Genomic DNA, 23,031 nt, shown 5'->3' with positions numbered 1-23,031 from the left:
GAACGTAACTTCTCGTAGGTAGAAGGAGGTGAAGGTGGTTTGACTCTTCCAGGTGCCTGCTCTCAATACCTGACCCACTGAGAGGTTCTTCCTGAAGAGCATAGAGGAGCCTATGCCCCTAACTTCGTGAGGACCCTCACCTTTTGGCATTGGTACTTCCTTGTTTTCGTAGGCCCTTCTTATAACCTGTCTGATCCAGAGGAGATGGTATTCTTAGCCACCTCTTTCGGATGCTTGCCCGTGGCCACGAACAGCCGTTTGATAGCCGGCCTGAACTGTCTCGTCCTCTTGAGGTAGGCTTTCATGGCTCTGACCGGGCATAGAATCAGTTCCTCTTTGTCAAAGCCGGTAAAATCCCCCAAGGAAGGAATGGTAAAAGAGGAAAACATCTCCTCTGGCTTGTATGGGTCTTGAGTCTTGGCTACAAAGCCAGGGACAAACGAGAACCCCATCTCCCTCCAACGCCTGGTGTGTGACATTCGTAGGACACGCGTGTAGTTCGCTGACCCTCTTCGAAGATGCCAGGGCTAAGAGGAAAAGGGTCTTCAAGGTGAGGTTCTTCAAGGAAGCTGAATGTAAGGGCTCATAGGGAGGACCTCTCAAGGATTCCAGGACTAAGGCCACATCCCAGTGGGGAGTCCGTAGCTCTCTCGGGGGACAGGTCTTCCTAAAGTGCTTGAAGAGCAACAAAATTTCTGGAGATGCAGCGAGGTCCATGCCTTTCAATGCGAATACTTGATTTAAAGCTGCTCTATAACCCTCCACTGCCGATATGGATAGTCGTTTATCCTTCCTGAGGTGGTGGAAAAAACTCGCTAGTTGAGGGATGGTGGCCTCGTCTGGGGCAATGCCTTTATCTTGACACCAATCTTGAAACAGTCGCCACTTTCCCTGGTACAATCTGCCTGAGGATGGTTTCACAGGATTGGCCATGGCCTCAGCTAACTGCCTGGAAAAACCTCTATCACGGAGGATTTTGATGACAGTCTGAACCCGTGTAAGCGGAGGGCCGACGGGATGTAGGCATCCGTTGTTGGGTTGGGCGAGGAGATCTATTCTGTCTGGTAGGCTTACCGGGTCCTCTAACTGAAGATCCAGCACTTCTGGGAACCAGGGGGCTTCCGGCCACCAAGGAGCTACTAAGGTTACTCGCAGATTCTGCGAGTAGCGAATCTTCTGAAGGATCTTCTGGAGGAGGGGGAAAGGCGGAAAGGCGTAAGCGTCCAGGTTCTTCCAATCTTGCAGGAGGGCATCCTCCCCCGCTGCCTGCGGGTCTGGGAGTGGGGAGAAGAACACTGGCAGTTTTCTGTTCCCTGCGGTGGCAAAGAGGTCTATCGACGGAGAGCCCCACCTCTTTATCAGGCCATCTGCTACTTCTTGATGGAGGGACCACTCTGTGTTGATTACCTGTCCCCTCCTGCTCAGATGGTCCGCCCGAACATTTTTCTTGCCTGGAATATATCTTGCCTTGAGGGTGATGTCCATTTCCTCTGCTAACTCCTGAATTTGTACTGCCAGGCGACAGAGATCCAGTGAGACTGTGCCCCCCTGTTTGTTTAGATATGCCACCACCGTGGAGTTGTCTGACATTAGGCCCACCGTTTTCCCTTGGAGTTGAGACAGGAAGTGCTGAAGGGAGAGGAAGACTGCCTTCAATTCCAAGACATTGATGTGAGCTGCTTTCTCTTCTTCCGACCACAGGCCGCTCACTTCTTCCTCCGTCAGGTGCGCCCCCCCACCCTTCTTTTGATGCATCCGTGAAGAGAAGAATCTCTGGGGTTCTCGGACTGAGAGAGATGCCCCCGTTGGAGGTGGGAAGGCACCATCCACCACTCCAGGGACTTCCTTACTTCTTGGGAGAGAAGAATTTTGCTGTTGGGGTCCCCTTCTTGAGGAGACCATTGTTTCTTGAACAGCCACTGAAGTCGGCACCCCCCATACGCCTTCTGGCCCCCTGTGAGGCACTAGTCTCTCTATTGAGGCCATGTGTCCTAAGATGGACTGGCAGAGTTTGGCCGTGGGAGGGCTGGGCCCCAAAGCTCTCCGCACTTGAGATACTAGGCCGGAGACCCTGTTCTCCGAGGGGAAGGCCTTCATGAGGGATGAATCTAGTGTCATTCCTGAGGTACACCATCCTTTGTCTGGGAGTGAAATCCGACTTGTCGACATTCACCACCACTCCCAAGTTCCTGAACGAATGACAAAACTAGCTGAAGGTGCTCCGCACACTGCGCAGCCGTCTCGGCTAAGATGAGCCAATCGTCCAGGTAGCGGAGACGGATGCCTCTTGCGTGTGCCCAAACTGACACTATCTTGAAGACCCTGGTGAACACCTGTGGGGCTGTGGCGAGGCCGAAGCACAGGCAGGTGAACTGCAGAGTCTTTCCCTTGCTGACAATCCTGAGGAATTTTCTGGAGGAGGGGTGAACAGGGACTTGGAAGTAGGCATCTTGAAGGTCTATTGAGGCCATGAAGTCTCCCTCCCTGACACAAGCTCGAACGGAGTCTGCCGTTTCCATCCGAAACTTTGTCAGAGAAAGGAACTTGTTGAGGGGTGAAAGGTCTATGACTGGCCTCCAACCCCCTGTTGCCTTTTCTACCAGGAAGAGTCTGGAGTAGAACCCTGGACCTGGATCCTGAACCTCTTCCAACGCCCCTTTCTGAAGTAGCTTGGATATTTCCTCCTCCAGGGCCCGTCCGCGGTCCGAGTCCGGTCGATAGGAAGGGACTTGGATGGGGGTAGGGGATAGAGTGGGTGTAGACTGGAAGGGAAGACGGTAGCCTGACTTGATAACCTGCAGGGTCCAATCTTCCGCTCCTGCTTGCTGCCACACTTGCCAATTGGCAGCCAAGCAACCCCCTACCTTCCGCTGACGGGCAGGATCTGGCCTAGAATTTCTTGCGGGGACCTCCCTCTCTTCTGTTGCCCTTCTGCTTCCGCTCCTTTGATGGAAAGGGACGAGTCTCTCCCTATGGAACTTGTCCTTCGACACGAGTAAGGTTTTCTTCTCCTCTCGCCTACGCACGGGAAAAGCCGGTCTCTGCGCTTCTCTTACCTGTTGGCTAATTTGTGGTGCTGGCCGTGGTCTATGGCCCGGGGTTGCGGAATTGGAGAGAGCCCTAGATTGGAGAGATCGCTCCTTCTTCTCCGCTGCCTTGCGAACTTCTTCCGCAGGAATAAGTTCTTTCTGGAACAGCGGGTTTTTCCGTAAGTCCGGGAGGAGGTCTCTCACCACTGGCGATTTGGCCTCCTTGAAGGCATTCTCTCTCCTTTTTCACCTCCATATTAGCCCACAGGACCGCTAAGTTGTCTGCTTGGTGCGAGAGAGTCTTGATCCCACACTGCATGAACGAAGACAAGTTCTGCTGCTGCTGAGGCTGGAGCTCGGGTAAGAACTGCGGAAGTGCTGCCAGTAGACGTTCCATCCACGAATTCGTAGCGAGGGCCAGAGCTAGAGCGCGAATGAGTCCTTCGGTTTCTGAGGGAGAGAGCAAGAGGTGCTTTTTCTGAAGGGCGTCCAGACTGACATCTAAGAGATCTGCAAGGTCCCTGGAATATGCAGACTCCCTTAGTTTGTCACCTGTTGGCCTATAATACCTGCTGGCCCCCTGAGCAGGGATAGGAAGCCACCTCTGTTTCTCAGATACCCTAGTTGGTGAAGTCGTGGCTTCTCGGACGCTCTAGCCATGGCTAGCCTAACCTGGTTGCTCCAGGGGAGGCTGACCGAGGGGGGCTGCGAATTCTTCAGGTTGAGCACCTTATGCACCTCTGACTGAAACTCCTGGTTTAGTTCCTCAGTTTCCGTTAGGCCATTGGCGCTTCTAATCAACGACAGAATCTGGTTGAATGATAAGGGCTCGGGTTCCGCAGGTGAGCTAGTCTGACTGCCGTCCGAATCGGGGTCAGAATCGGGCTCCCCTCGGAGCATGAATCGGGCTCGGAATCAGAGTCAGAACTGTCACCCAAATCTGGAAACAGTTCCTCTGACTTCTTTTCCAAAAGGAACTTCTTCCTGGCTTCTTCCATCTTACGGGCAGACTCCTCTAGACTGGTGTTCTTCTTCTCCATTTGCTGGGAAACCTCCTTTTTGGAGCTTAAGTAGTCCTCCACCACCTGTTTGACCAGGTTCGCAATGTCCAGTGCGGGAGTGAGGACCTGGGCCCCCACTGTACCTAGGCTAACTGATGGAGGTGGTGCGGAGGTACTAGGCTCATGCCTAGGCCTAGCTTTTTCGGGCATCAACGCTGGCACTGGTCTCTCAGCGCGACCTAGGCCTTGCGGCATCGAAAGGTCTCCATTGATGCTCCTCCTACGAGCGTTGTGGCTGGCTGGCTTCTTGCGTCGGGTTGCCGCAACTTCTGGAGGGGAGGGGGCCTCCGGCTCCTGCGAGTTGGGTCCCGTTCCGGGCTCCTTAGCACTGTCCTCAGGATGGGAGGGTGAGGCATCAGGTCCGTCACCGGATCCCTCCTGGGGCTGGACTGATTGTGCCCGAGAGGAACAGGGGGTTACCTTGGCACCCGGCTGTGTCTCGGTACTTAATGGCTATGGTCATACCTAGATAGTTCGGCCTTTAGGCTAGGCGGGAACAAGCTCTCGGTTGAAGACCCCTTCTTGTTACGCTTCGAGGCAGGAACATGGATCCCAGCCCCTAGGGTAGCTTCTTTCCTCTTACCTGCTTTCCTAGCCCCCGACGACGAAGGTTTCTTTAGCCTAAGTTTCTTGGGAAGGACACTAGGCTCACTAACTGGGTCCCCCGTTAATAAGGAGGAAGGATTACTAGGCCTAGTGTTCTCCAATTGGGCACTATCCCCCTCACACACGGCCTTAGGCCCCACAGTAGTCGGCCTAGGCCTAGGCTTATCGGCATCAACATTAGCGTCACTGAAAACACTCTCATGCGCCTCATAATAGAGCCTCCACTGATCATTATTCCACTGCGCACAGGTTGAACACGATGCATCAGGGGAACATTCAAAACCCCTACATGCAATACACCACAGATGAGGATCCGAGGTTGGCGAAGGCAAAGATGTACCGCAACGCATGCCATCGGAAACACACACACAAATCCTCCCCGAAAAACCCACCATAGATCCGCCTTCCATACTTACAGGGAAGTTAGGATGCTAGGTAATACTAAAGGATAAATAAAAGGATAGGAAAAGGGCACTGGGGAAGCACTCAAGCACAGGATGTCAAAGATATATCACGATAAAGAAAGACTACAGTCGGCGGTCATGCGTTGTTTATCTCAAGTCGGGTCAAGGCGGAAGGAGTAGGTGTTGACACGACGGCTACCGCGAAAAGAATGGTATCACAATGACCTACCCAAGCTGGCCCGGGCTCACCCCGCGCAGTTACCCCAGACCCAGGTACAGCGATTCAAGTTTGAACTCTTTGTATGCGGTAGCGGCGGCGCGTTCCCGCGGATATCCTTTTGTTAGACAACCGACGGTTTGTACTTAGTCGGAACAATAACAGTTATTGACCATGAACATAAGCAGCCATTGTACAGATGATAAACTTCTGTTGCAGTTTTCTTCTCCCCAGATGAATGCCTTAATTTTTAAAATCTATTACTAAATAGTGTAGACTGTATTGGGTGAGGCTGAACTCCAAAAACAAGAACTAACTGATTGCCATGATCCTACTCCAGGATGATTCACCATGTACTGTACAGCCAAACTTTTAACTAATACAGTGGAACCTCGACATACGAAAGTCCAACTTACAAAAAATTCAAGTTACGAAAGCAAAGATGAAGATTTTTTTGCCTCTGCATACAAAAATAATTCAGGTTACGAAAGGGTGTTACTATAAAGTCCCTAGATTCGCCCGGACCACCGAGAACAATTTTAAAACTCGCACGCCGCCATCCTCCCGCTCTCCCATTGGTTCCTGATGCTAGTCACCGCCATAAGATCCTGCTCTCCTATTGGTCAGTATCATGCCTCTATGTAAAGGCGTTCCTTGACCATTTTTTGCAGCAGCGTTGTCGTAAACACTGGAATTCGTTCCTTCACATATACGTATTTCGTTTGTTAATGTTAATTCGTGTTAGCGATTTCACTTTCATTGTACTGTAAGTTACTTTATCATGTTGTGTGTGAACTTAATTAGGTACTTGCGTTATTAGCCATTGGTCCCAAGAATGTTGCTGGAGTTCATGGAAAGAAGAAGATGCTTTCTATGGAGAACGAAGATGAGATAATCAAGAAGTGTTAATGTTTTCTGCCATTTGTTAATGTGTTTCGTAAAGTTTAGTGTTAATGTTTTCTGCCATTTTTTAATGTGTTTCGTAAAGTTAAGTGTTCATGTTTTCTGCCATTTGTCCTCCTCCTCTGTCGCCACTTTCGGAGATCCCCTCACTTGAAAGGTAAGGTTAGGTTCCACATTTTACTACATGTGTGCGTAAAGTATTTCTTGTACCATGTACACTAATACACTTTATTTACAGGTACGTACTACATTAAAGGTTATGTTAGGTATTGAATGGTCCAAATTGTTGTATTTCATTGTTTATTGGTCAATTTAGCTTTATTATAAAATTTACTGTGGTGTTTTTGTAGGGCTTGGAACGAATTAGGCAATTTACATGTAAAATGTGGTTCAAGATACGAAAAAATCAGGTTACGATGGCCGCTTTGGAACGGATCAATTTCGTATCCTGAGGTACTACTGTAATTTTTAAAACTGTAATAGTGCTTGACAATACTTGGTGACACCAAAATTTCTGACATCAAAATTTCTTTTTTCAGCATTTTAAAAACTTCAATGCAAACATTACTCTGGGCAGTCAGGTTCAAAAGCACCAGTATATTGGTGAAAACAGGTTAATTTGTCCAGAATTGCTTCATCAATAGTGTACATTTAACTGAATTTTATAGCTTCATTTCTTGACTTTAGTGATAGTTTTTTTAAAAGTTGTGTTGATCTTTGCTGACTTTGCTTACCTGCCGTAATTGACGTTTTCCAGAGAAAGAAAATATAGTCTTTCTTTTGAAAAGCCAAACTGTTAGTTTTTTCCTGCCCAGTTCATATTTTCAGTCTTCAGTGTAAATTTTATTTTTTTGTATTTACCACATTTTGTGTGATTTAGTTATATTAACCCTTAAACGCCGAATGGACTTATTAAACGTTGAGTCAAAATGTCTCCCGTATGCCGAATGGACGTACCATATGTCGACTCAAAAAAGTTTTTTTTTAAATTCGCGGAAAAATAATTATAGGCCTACCAGCCGAAAACTTTTGAATCACGCGCCTTGGGGGATGCTGGGAGTTCACGGATCAAGGTGTTGTTTTGTTTACAATCGTTACGCAGGCGCGCAAGCGCGAATTTCTTTCTTGCCACACTAAAAAGTATCTGTGACACATCTCTGAAATTATTTCGTCATTTTGACATAATTTTTGTACCATTTTAAATTAGCCGTTCATGGAGTATTATATATGAAAATGTGCGCATTTCTATCTAGAATACAACAAAAAAATACTCATGATTGTAGCTTTTATCAGTTTTGAGATATTTTCATATAAATAACGATAAGTGCCAAAATTTCAACCTTCGGTCAACTTTGACTCTACCGAAATGGTCGAAAAATGCAATTGTAAGCTAAAACTCTTATATTGTAGTAATATTCAATCATTTACCTTAATTTTGCAACTAATTGGAAGTCTCTAGCACAGTATTTCGATTTATGGTGAATTTATGAAAAACTTTTTCCTTACGTCCGCGCTGTAACTCTTCCGAAAAAAATCATACATGCGATTGTGGTAATGTTTGCACCATTTTAAAATTAGCTGTTATATAAAGTTTTATATATGGAAATGAGCGCAATTTCATGCACAATACAACTAAAAACAACCCATGGTTGTAGCTTTTATCAATTTTGAAATATTTTCATATAAAAAATGATAAGTGACAAATTTTTAACCTTTGGTCAACTTTGACTCTACCGAAATGGTCAAAAAACGCAATTGTAAGCTAAAACGCTTATATTCTAGTAATATTCAAGCATTTTCCTTTATTTTGCAACAAATTGGAAGTCTCTAGCACAATATTTCGATTTATGGTGAATTTATGAAAAAAAATAACATTTTCATTACGTCCGCGCGGTAACTTCCGAAAAAATCATACGTGCGATTGTGGTAATGTTTGCACCATTTTAAATTAGCCGTTACATAAAGTTTTATGTATGAAAATGTGTGCAATTTCATGTAGTATACAACAATAAATAATTGAAGGTTGTAGCTTTTCTCATTTTTGAAATATTTGCACATAAATCACGATAAATAGAAAAAAAACCACGTTCGGTCAACTTTGACTCTACCGAAATGGTCGAAAAACGCAATTGTAAGCTAAAACTCTTACAGTCTAGTAATATTCAGTCATTTATCTTCATCTTGAAACAAATTCGAAGTCTCTAGCACAATATTTAGATTTATGGTGAATTTAACAAAAAAACTTTCCTTCCCTCCGCGCGCGGATTCTCCGCCACAAATCTCCGAAATGCGTACGTCCCATTCTCGGAATATTTGCTACGTTTCATATTAAGCATTTCATAGAGTTTTATATATGAAAATGTGCACAATTTCATGTAGAATAAAACAAAAAATATTTGAAGGTTGTAGCTTTTCTTATTTCCGAAATAATTGCATATAAAAAATATATATAAAAAAATTCGACATTCGGTCAACTTTAACTCGTCAGATATGGTCGAAAACTGCAATTGTAAGCTAATACTCTTACAGTATAGTAATATTCAATCATTTGTATTCATTTTGAAAGAAATTGGAAGTCTCTAGTACAATATTTAGATTTATGGTGAATTTTTGAAAAAAATATTTGTTTACGTCCTCGCGTTACGCATTCATGCATTATTTTGTGATAATATTTTCTCTGTGTTGCTTTTATCGTTTTACAATGTGTTATATACCAAAATTATTGAAATTTAGTGTACATTACAACGAAAAAAAAAGTAACTTGTTACCTTCAACCGTTTTGCGCACAGCGCGATTTGAATACAATTATATATGAAATTTAGTTTTTGCGTTTTCATATATCGCATTATTTATATATGATAATGATAATTTTTTTCATTTCTGATGGTTGCATACTAAACTTCAGCCAATGATAAAAAAAAAAGGAGCCAAAAATGAACTCTTAATCTTGAAAACTAAGCGCGCTGTGATTTTTTGAAAAAAATATTTTTTCCGCTTCCGCGCTCACTCTGAAACACCTCCGGCACACGGGAGACTTTTTTTTTACCGCTTCGGCGTTTAAGGGTTAAGTAGTTTAATCGGACTACTGAGCTAATTTATAACTTCCTGGGCTAGCCCAATGTAATTGACTTTATTAATGATAAGGTTTAGATTTTATTAAACTACAGCCCATAAAAAATCTCGTACATAATTGGGTACTTGAAAATGATGATGATTAACATAATTTCTTCAACTGATTTGTTTCCCAAATTTGACATTTGTTGTCCATTATACTTTTTTACCTAAACACAAAATGCATTTAATTACACTTACACTGCAATATGCACATACTGAGATTGGATCATGTGGGCTACAGTATCAAGCATACATTTCTTGATTATACAGTCACAACTTAGGTAACTGATGTCTTGCTTAATGGAAAATTATTTTAAAGGATGTTTTGTCCAAGGAAAAATCCATTTCCTTTAATGGATATTTGTCCAACTAAAGGATGGACAGAGACCACCTTTCCGACCCACCAGAACATGTATGAGATTAAAGCATCATGTGAATGATTTCCAGCTAAAACAAAGGAAAGGGTTCAGTCTATGTATTTTTCTTGCTTAGTGCACATCTCTGCTAAACTTTGAGTTTTTTTCATATTGAAGTGCTAAGTACACTAATTGTGCAAATCATCATGACTCCCAAGAAGGCATAAGATGCCAGCAAGGATGGGCCTGTTGTTGAGGATATTGTGTCTCTGGGCAAGTTCACAGGCTCGTAGGTCAGTGCTGATGATGTACACAAATTGGTTGAAGAGCGCAAATCAGAGCACACCACAAAACCTTCAGAGGAAACAGCAACAGACAACAGCTAAGGAATTGTCATCAGAGGATGAGGAGGAAAGGGAGGAAGTCCCTAGTTCCTTAAAAAAAAAAAAAAAAATCTGCAAATTGGAGGGAACTGAGTTTCCTTAAAAAAAAAACTGACAGAGCAATAACAAACTTATAATCTGCTGAATAACAATGCTTTCTCTCACTTTAAGAAAATTTTTCAATGCAGGCAAAAAACAAACATCATTGGACATGTTTTTTTTGTCAGAAAGAAACAAAGTGAGTCCAAAGAAGAAAGCAGCAGACAAAAAAAAGAGAAACAACACTGAAAGCTTACCAATTCCCACATCCATCATCTCTCCACACCCAAGAAGCACACCACCTTCCACATGGCCATCAACTCTCCAAATTACAGGTTAGGTGAGAACAAACTTGCATGTTTTATCTGCTAAAATTTCAGCATGCTAAGCTTGTTAAATTGAGATTTAGAATGCTTTTATTGGTTGTATTTTTAGAAGTCTGAAATTTGCTCAGTAAAAGGGCCATTTGGTTAAAGGGGAGCCTTCTGGGATGGATTAATCTGTTAACTGAGGTATGACGCAGTAACGAGTTCCAAAGATGTTATGCACTAATTATGTAGTAGGAATATCTACATGTGAACTTGTCATAGTAATTGCTACATTAATTGCTTCATCAGCTCTTCACTTCCTTTAATGCCTAGGTGGCCAAGAATTCAACATAATTTGTGAAGTGAAAATTTAATTTATTGTGGAAAGGTATTTATTGGATTACAATACTGAACGGTTTCTATAGCACTTCTAGAGTCAACCTGTTATTTTTTTTCACTTCGGGACACCGCTAAGGAGCTCTCTGATTCCATTACCAGTGTTTTCACCTCCCTCATTAAGCCACGGATCAAGGGAAACCAAGGAAGTCAGACCAACTGTTGTGCTTCTGGGAGTTTTCTGTTGCCTATTCCAGTACTACAAGAATAAGGCAGGATCTTCTTGCTCCACCTTTGGTGGTTTTGCTGGGCCTTGATGCTGCCTGTTCTACCTGACGAACTCCACAGAACCTTTCTCCTCTTCCAGAACCTCCAGCTATGAAGGATGTTCAGGCCTGCCTCTTTCCTGACTGTCCCTCGCTGCCTCTGCTCTGTCCTTCCTCCCAAAGTAGGTAACCAAATTACTTGTTAAGGAGGCCCAAGGAGCTGTACTGCTAAACTCCTGCTGTTGCAGCCCCTCTCCTTGCTCTTGCCTGCTAGGTTCTTTTCTGGCAGGACCTGCTGCAGAGTAATCTGGCCCCATCTGTCACTGCTCTGCTTCAGGGAACGGCAAATGGAGGAGTGAGGAGTGGAACTTAGTAAACCCTATACACCCTGTCTGACCTGCTTTGGAATTAAAATGGGGGTCTGCTGCTGCTGGAACATCTGGTAAAGTTGCTGCCTCTCAACTGATGACAGGGCGACAGGACAATAACTGCTAGTTCTAGATCCAATCCTCCTGCTCATTCTAGATGCTGATCTGTCTCTCTGACATCAGGATAAAGAAAGGAAGGACACAGACGAAACCACAGAAGAGGCGACTGAGAGGGAAATTTTGCTCAATCTTCTGCCTCTTGGTAATTGTGATCTCTTCAACTTCTGGTACTTCACTAGTGGGGAAGAAGGGCCTGCAGACTCTGCTCTTGACCTTGTCTTGGATGCTGCTTTGTCATGTTTGTTGGGATTTTGGGGAGAAGATGGTGGATGCGATGATTGCAAGGATACATTGTACTCCTTGGATTCCATGTGTTGAATGGCAATGATGGGTGCCCTCTGAAGATCATCTACTGCCATCTGCCAAAGGGACTTGACCAACTTTACCAAGAAATCCATCACCCTCTTCAGGATATCCTCCAAATTAGGGCCTCCCTCTGATGCTGTTTCTGAAGGAGGGGCTGATGAACCTGCTGGAGGTGTCACCGGGGGAGGTGGTCTTGGCAAAGGCAGGAACACAGTGGATGGCATGATGATGGGGGTAAGAGTTGGTTCCCTAAAGGAACTACCCTTCTTACTGCATCTCTCCTTGTATAGAAACCACTGGGGTGATTGACATCCCACACATTCATCACTCATGGCCTCTCATACACTACTGTCCCAGACAGAAAATACACACAGAATGGAAATCAGGTCCCCTATAGTAGCCATTCAAAACAGAAGGGGGCAATGATACACACACGTGGATGCAACAATGAGCACTAGGTCACATAAGGAGGTTGCTCAATCGGCTGAGTCACACAAAGGAAAACACCAATATGCCTCCTTTCACCACAAGGAACTATATACACTGTACTGGGATAACACACTGAGCTACTGGAAGCAGACTAGGCACTGGAAGGGCAAGGTCCTTGCAGCATAAGAATACAAGGGCATGAACACATGACAAGCACAAAAGTAAGTCTCAACTAACACAAGACAATTCAGTGACAAACTGCACGCTAAGGCGGCTGATAAAATGGAAGAGCTAATCCAAACCAAGCTCTTGTCTACCTGATAGGCTTTTGTTTTTCTAATTAAGTCTGTGATAGCTGCAGAGCACCTTGTTCCTAGTATGTACGCACTCCCATTTATGAAAGTGAAGGTTCATATTCCTGTCAGAACAAACATCCGTCATGAAACCTGCAGAAGAATTGCTCAAATGTCCAATCCTATCTTGCTGTGAAACAGTAGCATTATCATAACTGGAGAAATGTATAGGTAAGCCAAACCTGTGTCCTGCCACCAAAATCCTCTTAAAAATTACACACTTGCACATAGCCTACCACAATGAATCCACAGACAGTCCAATTTAAAAGCAAACCATGTTTAAACATACTATGAGACTTAATTCCAATAAATGATACCTTTAACCACTGAAATCTGAGGAAAATATGAAGTATATCTGAACTACCACTAGAAGGAAAGTGTAATGCAAGAACTTACGCTTCAAACAATAATCCCTATTTCAGGGAAAGTCTGGGATTGTGTGGCTCTTATGAGGATATTTAATTATGTAGGTTAAGGCTTCAAGATATTCCTTAGCGACATGCATCCAAGTAACTTAAACAATTTAAGAAAGTCTGTTGATGGCATGCAAACAACTAGTTAGTTGTTTTGCTAAGGCATCTCATGGGATGTCCTGCTGACAACTTGGCTAGTACTTTTATTTCTTATACCTATGGTACATTTTTAACAGAAAACTAGTTTCCAAAAAATGTATATGTATCTGGATTCAAATTTTCTCTAATGAAAACTGGTTGATGTGATGGACATTTTTAAAAAACAAGATTTAGTCCAGGAGTAAACAGTTATATATAACAAAATTAATTTTAAATGAAACCACATTATCCATTAACTGTTAAATGAATGAAATTTGCTCTATTCTGTCTTTTGCAATACATGAGACAAATATTCATTATGTACATATACTACTAGACCAAGCCAATAATGAAAGAGAAGTATTACAAATGAAAAACTTACTCTCCACCGCCAATATACATGGACTCGTTGTTGCCTTTCACAAAAAAGGTGTTTTCACCTGTCCAAGGAAACACCTGGAATTCAGGGTGGAAAGAAAAGAGGAAACTTTCTCCTGTTCCATAAAACAATTCACTAACGTGCAAAGAGCAAGATACAAGGGCTCCAAATACCTGGAAAAAAGAGAAAATAATTTAGTGTACAATATAACCAACCATAACCAGAAACTAAGATTATAACAAGAACAATGTATATGAAGTACAGTGGACCCACCCTTATTCGCAGTTCAGCATTAGTGGATTTTACTGTGGATCATATTTTTCAATAATTCATGAAAAATTAGGCAATTCAAGGATTTTTTCTTGAAATATTCACTAATTATACTTTATTCTTGTGTTATTTTCTTGATTACATAAATTTTTTTTTATAAAAAAAAATATTATTTACCAATTTTCAAATAATATTAATGTAAATACAGCAAAATATAAATAAAATTATATTTTTTCCAATGCATATTAAATATTTAGTTTGTTTGTTTGTATGGTGTTTTTACGTTGCATGGCACCAGTGGTTATTCAGCAACGGGACCAACGGCTTTACGTGACTTCCAAACCACGTCGAGAGTGAACTTCTATCACCAGAAATTCTCATATCTCACTCCTCAATGGAATGGCCGAGAATCGAACCCGCGACCACCGAGGTGAGAAGCAAACACCAAACCAACCACGCCACTGAGGCGCTTAAGGTGAAGCCGTACGCATATGTTTACATATGGCTTTGTGGTAAAGTCTGGATAACATACATATATGTTCAAGATTTGGCGCCATACAGTTTGAACCAATTTTGCAGGAAAAATGTTCCTAGTTCCATTTATCACTATACTGGCAACTCCTCAGATCACCATATAAGAGTAGGAGTGAGCTGAGAGACCTTCAGTCTTGCTTGAGGTGGTAAGGGGGAACGTTGTCAAAACTTCCTATCCACAGATGCGTCGTAAATATTTTACAATAAATATGCTCAAAAAGAACTATATTCATAAAGATTTTGATTACTTTTAATTAAAACAAATGACTAAATTTCAATTCACAATAGTAGGCCGATCATTTTTTACACTATGCATTATTTTATGAATAGGTCTATGATTAACATTTACTCTGCAATGTAAGGTCATCATATGAAAAGCATTTGAAGACACTACAAGAACCATAACAGCAACAACTACATGAACAACCATAACAAGAACCACATTAATATGGCTGAATACAAGGTAAGCCCATAATCCAAATGTCATAAGCTGTGTAACTGACAAAAAGACTTGGGGCATTATAGGTCTATGCCATTTTTTATGATTCTATTATTTTGAAAAGAGATAATGTCCTTAAGAAAATTCTCAGCAAATCATATCCAGTATGACTCGTATAGCCTATCATACTGTAACTTTAAGCTAAACAAAGGCATATTCTGGATTTGCAGAGTGCAATTACTGCTTGTCATCCCACTGAATGTGTAAACGGTTCCAGTGAAATCAATCTATTACTATTAAAATGGAGTAAAATTTCCTGAAATCAATATGAAATACCAGTTTGCATAGTTCTACAACAGTCTTTTTGTTTAAATTTATAATGATGAACATACTTGACAGTTTCAAATGTTAATTATCATTATCCCGTAATTAAAGTGCACCGATTAGAACTTACACGATTCCAGTGAAATCAATTTATGATTAAAATGTAGTAAAATTTCCTGAAATCAATATGAAATACCACTCTGCATAGTTCTACAACAGTCTTTTTGTTTAAATTTATAATGGTAAACACACTTGACAGTATCAAACATTAATTATCATTATTCTATAATTTAAGTGCACCGATTAGAACTCAAGATATTCCTTGTGTCACCTCCATGATCAGGTGAACCTCATTTGCAAAAAACTACAATGTCATATCGCGGAACTATCCTTACTTCATTCGTATTTTCCTATTATTTTACCATTTTTAAGGAAATTTGTAGTATATATTATAATTTACTTTGGGGATAATGTGACATTTTCTTTTGATAATCAGCAGAACTTATTTTAGCTAGGTAAAACAACCATTGCCAACTAATCAGCTTCAAGGGAATGATCATGATGTAAGCAGTGGGCGGGACTTAGCTGCAAAGAGCCGTGGCTTTTGCAATATACTAGTAACAACGTGAGTGAACAGTTATCATTGTTTTGGGGGGTTACACTAAATAGTATCAGGATGTGAACAGCATTTATAAATTGAAATTCGCTAAAGAAACCATTTTTATTGAATATATGGGGAAAATGACACTATTTACAATTAATTTGTACTTTTCATATCTAAAAAAACTTGTAGTCTTAACATAAGGATAAATCTTCTGATGCCAGCTGAAAACCAGTAAAAAAAAATTAAAATTGTAATGCAAGGAATCAGTGGTACTGGGGTTCAGCTACTGGCATGCATGAGGTGTCGGATATAAGACTTACTTTGAACCCTGTGATGTCTCACTTTCTTCCAGCCAAGGAACAAAAACAAAAAGGGGTGGCTAGAGGTAGGCAGTCTGTGCTAAGACCACAGGTTTGTTAACTATGTAAAATACTAATTACTTATTGTAAATTCATCATTTGTTCATATGCGGAACAAACCTGGGTCTTAAAATCTTCCAGGGAAGGGATACAAAATAAATCAAATCTTTCATCATGAACCGAGGGATTTTGAGTCTTAGCTACAAATTCAGAGACAATTTGAAGGCTACAGACCCCCAACCTCTGGTATGTCTCATATTGAAAGCAAGACCATAGAGCTCTCCCACTCTCTTTGGTGAAGCTAAGGCTAATACAATTGCTGTCTTGATTGACCAGTTTCTGTCCAATGACTGTCGTAAATGTTTGGGGCATGAGTGAGACTACTGAACAGAGATTACTGAGCACCAGAGTCAGATCCCAGGTAGGAGGTTTACGTTAATTAAGAGAACATGACCGGTCAAAGCTTTTGAGCAGCATTGATATTTCCCAAGAGGGGTTGGGTTCACGTCTTTCAATTGAAGAACCACTAAAATGGCAGCCCTTAGCCCTAGATAGCAGAAACAGAAATGTGTTTTTCTGTCTGAAGGAAAACTAAGAAATCAGTTGTTTGTTGAATAGAAGTTCTGACTGAAGAGAAACACCATCAACAACACCAATCACAGTCAACTGACCATTTATCCTGGTAAACGGTTCAGGAAGAACTGAGACAGCCAGACATCTCTGCCAGTGTTCTATGAGAAAAGCCTCTCACTAGCAGGAGATGCTGGATAGTCTCCAACCGTGAAGAGATAGGGACCTTACTGAACTATATCTATGTGAGGTTGGCATAGGAGATTGTGCCATGAGGGAATTTCTCTCAGAACCTGTTGGGGACTCTTTATTGAGCCATAATAGGGCATATTACATCCTGTGACTGTTTCTCTTGAAGGGAGGAAGGAAACACTATGTATAAGTTAGTAGATTCATTTGAGTTAGTTTATACAAGTGGATAGAGAGACATCCATCACAAAAGAAGACTGGACAATACACTGATATGCAATGGCCAGAGGCAGGAAAAATACAATGTTACCACGTCCTTGGGACATTGCCATATCCATAACGAAATATTGAAATGTAATATAAAGTATATAACGTATGTAATAGGTTATTTAACATACGTGAGACATCAGTAATATTCATAGTGGGTATATAAATGTACATGACAATGTAATGAACAGTATTTTTCTATGAGAAATATCCACAAATGATTGAATTTTCATATCAATTTCATGATGAAATGCACTTTTTGTGATAAAACTATAAAAAAAAATTAGGTATATGCATTTTTAGTGGGTTTTTCTTGAGTTTGAACTTGAAAAATAGGAAGTTTTCAGCATTTTTATAGTTCTAAGTATTTGCAGATTCTAACTATTCGCGGAGGTGTCTGGTACGAGTCCCTTGTGAATAAGGGGGTCCACTGTATGGTGTAACTACAACTCCAAGCAGCTTCACACACAAAAGCAGATGGTCTCTGTAGAAATGTCCAGACAAACACCACTATCCAAAAGGCCATCACCCAGGTGATTCGGTAGAATCATCTCACACAAAATTTTAACAGATAATCTGTCAACAGGTTCTGCTGTTGAAAAGGCCATCACTCGGATGATTCAGTAGATACATCTCACACAAAAACAGATAAACTCTGTAGAAACATCAGGACAGGTTCAAACAAAAACAGATGATCTCTTTAGAAACGTCAGAACACGCTCTGCTGGCCAAAAGGCCATCATCCAGATGATTCCGGCAGGATCATTGCCAAGCTGCTGTACTGTCGAAGACCTGACTCACTGTTATCCCAAAGCTGACTAACGCTGTCACAGCAAAAGCCACAGACGTAAACTTTCAACACCCAGAACAACATTCCTGGGTAAAGGGGCAACTACTAAAAAACAACAAACAAACATTATTTTTGTTTTACTATTTTCCCTCACTATGAAGTATAAAAATTTTTCCCTCAACAAAATAAAAATACATTATTGATTATGAAACAATAGCTTCTCTACAGATGGAAGACACTGCTAGGCCAAGTTTCTTCACATAAAAACCAATTGCACCAATTTATCCCTTGGGCAGAGTAATCACATGGGATCACATGACAGTAAAATGTTGCTTCGTGAGTGTAAGAGAGGTAAGAGAGGCATCCTTTGGTATCAACCATAAAGTGTCCCTTTTATTCTCTGTTTCCAAATTTTTGCCTGTTCATCAACACCTCATCTCAGGTTGGGTTGCTCACCTCTGAGATGTTCAATAAAAAAGCTCCAGGGCAAACGAAAATCTATGCAACAAAAACTGATACAGAATGTAGTCCTTGTGAACTTGACAGTAATTCAAGACTTGACTAGGGATCAGAAAGTTGCTATCATATTTCATGGTTACTCAAAAAGGAAATTACTAAGAAAGTGTTTTCCTAATTTCTTTTCAGCTTAAAAGAGCTGCATATCAAAGAGCATATTGCAGGGGTATCGCAGTCTTTTCCAGTACCAGTCACCTCACCACCTACTGAATCCCCCAGCTGGGTTCACAAGGTAAAAAATATGCTAATGGCATCCCCACCTCATGGTTTGCAGCAGTCATTTGCAATTATGAACCTTAATGCCTAATGGTTTACAATCTCCTAAACAAGAGCACAGCAACTTGAAAGGTATTCCGGAAATTTATTCCTTTTCTATACTTAATCTTTTGGAGCAAGATAATAACATACAAACACCTTAAAGAGAATCATCAGTGTTGCATCCTAGTTATCTTTTGCAACCTAGGTAACACATTCTACCAAATTTTAGACTTTCCACTTTCTTATAAGCCTTCACGTGATAAAATGTCATAAGGCTGCTGGTTTTCATTCTCAAAATGTATCGCACAAATATTCTCTTTCTCTCTCTCTGCCATACTGAAGAAAAGCCTCTCCTCTCTCCCCATTCTTCCTTAATGGAATCTGCAAAAAAACACTGTAGTACTATGTCCCAAATCAAGGGCTACAGGAGACCTTTACTAATTCTTTTTCTGGTAACTGATTTATAACTAAGAAAAGAGGATTCCCCTTGGCAACTAACTTATTCAATAACTCATATGTGACATAAAAACAATATTTAAAACAGTATACACCAAACACTGCACGAAATTATTCTACATAATAATCATACAATAAATGACATTCACCTCAAAGTAATTTTGAAAACCATTATGCTAACTCAAAAGTCTTCAGAAGAATGAAAACTAAATTTTAATTATGTACTGATGAGCCAGTAGTTGGAGATACTGAGGAAAGTACAAGTTGCCTCTTCCCTAATAATTACCATTATGCTAAATTCTCAATGGCTGCTCTCTGTTAAAGGCTTATGTACTGTAAGTGAATGGTTTGTAAATGTCCACATACCACAGATCAAATTGTAATATAAACAGCAAAAGGTGCACATAGACTGTACTTACATTTTGGTTTGTATCTTGAATAAAAACCAAGACAGCTGAGTCCACATCTGTCATTTTACGGTACAAAGAATTTAAACTAAAGCCATGTTGAGCAGTACTGAAAACTAACTTCCAGGAATAACCTTGGCAACGAACTGGCAGCTTTTTGTACAGACTCTGAAAAGGAAACAAACAAACATGAAATTGCTATAAAGAACCACAAAGAATCCCCTCACTTATGTTTTATGGTATTCCCACAATTCAAAAAAAAATTATAAAAAGGAATTATGTAAAATTTGTAACAGAACTATTTCATGTCACAACACTCAGTCAAAAGACTGCAGTTTTGTTTTTTAATGCATTTGAAATATACTACACTACTGAGTAATAACACATTCTCACATGGAAGCTCTATTAACACAAGTTTAATTTATAAATATACTCAATGTACTGTACCAAAAATTGAAAAAAAACTTTTCAGTGGCCATAACCTACTGTACTATACATAAAAATTTTTTTTTTATAAATATGAATAATGCCTTTACTGATGCAATGATTAAGCTGTGGCTATTAGTACAGTAGTATTTCTCAAAATTTTAAAAAAGTGCTGGAGTGGAGGTGGTAATGACAGTTTCTTCCTTTTGTATTTTAAAAGGGTTTTTAGCGTGTCGTTTCCGAAGCTTAGTCGATTCTACAGATTTTTATGTTGACGCAGTATCTTTGCTGATGAGCGCAAGCTTAGTAATACAGTGCCTGTTACAAAGATTGGCATATTTGTAGACTGCAGTAACTACAGGCCAATTTCTATTCTCCTGCTGCTGGTGCCAATGAGACATGATTGTAACTCCTGAAAGTTCAGCATAAGATAAGATTTCAATAACTCTAACAAAGAGACTTGGACATCATCTCTGCATCATGGTTATTCCAAAGCACCTTGCCAAATCTCAAGCACAAACCTCTTCAAAATATTGAACCAGCAATGAAATCTTAGTAGTCATTAACTGAAGAGGATTTAAGTGCCAGTAAAGAGCCCACATCATAATAGGGCAAAACTTCAGATAATAAGGCTAACAAATGTCAGTGTTCTTTAAAGAAGCCTTGTATGCCAAAACTTAAGAAATTTGATAGAAATGCACTCTGTTCAAGGGAGAGGAGCTTGGTTTTCTTCAAAGCTTTAATGGGAACCATAATGTTTGAAGATAACACAGGTCCTAGTCTCTACAGTAATACCTCAATTTGCACTAATTCACAACAGCACCAACTTTTCATTGTAACCAAACTAATTATCATACACAGACTTGCAAACGCAACATCTTTGAATCCATGAGAAACCCTGCAGAAGTGTTTAAATTTTTTATGTAATTTATTGGTTTTCAAGCTTTTATGTGTAAATTAAATGCAGGCAGTCCCCCGGCTTCAACATTCCGGGGTTACAACGCTTTTCAATTATATTCATCAGAAATTATTTCCAGGTTTATGAGTCATGATCCAGGGTTATGACACTTATGACACCGATCTGACGGAAGAAATATGACTCCAAAACTGCAAAATAATCAATATTTGAAGGTTTTGTGGTGAAAAATGCAATAAAAATGGAGTTTACATAGTTTTTATTACACCCAAAGCATTAAAAGCAAGGTTTTCTTAGGATATTTTTTATGATTTTCCAGGGACTGCGTGTAACATCAAATAATAAAAATAAGAATTCTATCGCTCTTTTACTGAGATGAGAGAATTTTTATGGTACATGTATGTACTGTTTATCAATATTTTCAAATATTAATAAGATTAAATAATAGTAATAATAATAATAATAATAATAACTGTAATTACAAAATGTGATAGTATTTTAAAGAAATAAAACAACCTTTCCATTTAACTTTTAAATAAAGACAATCTCTCTCTCTCTCTCTCTCTCCTCTCTCTCTCTCTCTCCTCTCTCTCTCTCTTTTACCGAGATGAGAGAGAGAATTTTCATGGTACATGTGTATGTTTATTAATATTTTCAAATATTAATAACAATAATAATAATAATAATAAAACTGTAATTACAAAATGCATATGAAAATACCCCATCGTGCATGATGATGAGAATGATCATGAGGGGTCTGGCAACTGGCAGGCAAAAGCAAGTAGAAAAAAGAAAATAACCTCTCGTTTGCCTGCTGGATCAAAGCCCAACAATTGTGAATCACCTCGCCTGAAACCTGGGAAGAGATGTCACATTGTGATTCACAATCCACGCTCATTGGTGAAGCTAGATACTATAGTACAGAAAGCCAAGTTTCTCACGGGCTCTGACCCCTCATCTCCCATGCAAAATTAAACAAAATGGCTTACAGGATTACCTGCCTATCTCAACACCTCAATGTTCTTAAAGGCGAGAATTTCGGTCCTAATATAAAAGTCTCAAGATATAACCTAACCCAGGACCAACCCCACCCCTGGGGAACTTACTGACACCCCAAGCAGTGTAGGCGCAGGCTTGCCCTCTACCGCAAGTGCAGCCAACCTCCCATGGTGAGTGACTACTCACCCCTGCTGGCTAACCCCCCATCCACCCAAATGATCAACTCTCTCATTCCTCATCTTCATGAGTTGCCATGGATACATTGGATATAATCTCTTGGAATATTTTTGGCCTTAAGCGGAACATTCTTCTCCTAAACATGTTCTGCAAAAACTTCAAAGGCATCATTGCATGGCAAGAAATGCTCCACTGGCCACATGACCTTGTCATCTGCGATTCAGTACATGAAGACTTCAAAGCTTTCTTGACCTCATCAATGCAAGTTACCATCACATAGTAGCTAGTCAGCCGAAAGTGGCCTTTCTTTCCTGTGGCACAAATCTTTAGATAATATGGTAAATGTGATGACCTATAGGAGTGACAGATTGCTGGGGCTTCAAGTGGGAGCAGGTGACTCTAAGATCCTAAAACTTAATGTTTATAGACCCTGGGAAAATAATACTTTTGATCATTACTGCATGATCCTAGGTGAGTTACACAGTATTATTCTTGAATTCTCCTGCTGATCATATTTGTATAATCTGGGACCTTTAATTTTCACTGCACAAAATTTTATAATTAACCCTTAAACGCCAAAGCGGTAAAAAAAAAATGTCTCCTGTGTGCCGGAGACGTTTCAGAGTGAGCGCGGAAGCGGAAAAAATATTTTTTTCAAAAAATCACAGCGCCCTTAGTTTTCAAGATTAAGAGTTCATTTTTGGCTCCTTTTTTTGTCATTGCCTAAAGTTTAGTATGCAACCATCAGAAATGAAAAAAAATATGATTATCATATATAAATAATGCAATATATGATAGCACAAAAACGAAATTTCATATATAATTGTATTTAAATCGCGCTGTGCGCAAAACGGTTAAAGGTAACAAGTTACTTTTTTTTTTTTGTAATGTACACTAAATTGCAATCATTTTGGTATATAAAACATTGTAAAACAATAAAAGCAACACAGAGAAAATATTATCACAAAATAATGCATGAATTCGTAACGCGCGGACGTAAAC

The 23,031-nt window shown here is 40.4% G+C and overlaps 1 protein-coding gene across 14 annotated transcripts in view; it reads right to left on the bottom strand.

The window, feature by feature from the left end:
- LOC135198187 (oxidation resistance protein 1-like) overlaps window positions 1-23,031 on the bottom strand; it is a 1,642,352-nt gene that overhangs the window by 9,475 nt on the left and 1,609,846 nt on the right. For all 14 annotated transcript variants that reach the window (XM_064225746.1, XM_064225738.1, XM_064225737.1 and 11 more), the window contains 2 exons: window positions 19,524-19,679; window positions 13,532-13,701 (listed from right to left, as the gene is read on the bottom strand). In XM_064225746.1, coding sequence (XP_064081816.1) covers window positions 13,532-13,701; window positions 19,524-19,679 — 326 coding nt within the window. The remainder of the gene's footprint in view (window positions 1-13,531; window positions 13,702-19,523; window positions 19,680-23,031) is intronic.

Source organism: Macrobrachium nipponense, chromosome 21 (genome assembly GCF_015104395.2).
Source record: "Macrobrachium nipponense isolate FS-2020 chromosome 21, ASM1510439v2, whole genome shotgun sequence".
In the NCBI taxonomy this organism is placed as follows: Eukaryota; Metazoa; Arthropoda; class Malacostraca; order Decapoda; family Palaemonidae; genus Macrobrachium; species Macrobrachium nipponense.
Note: the sequence above shows the minus strand (reverse complement) of the source record. Positions and strands in the feature narration are given on the sequence as shown.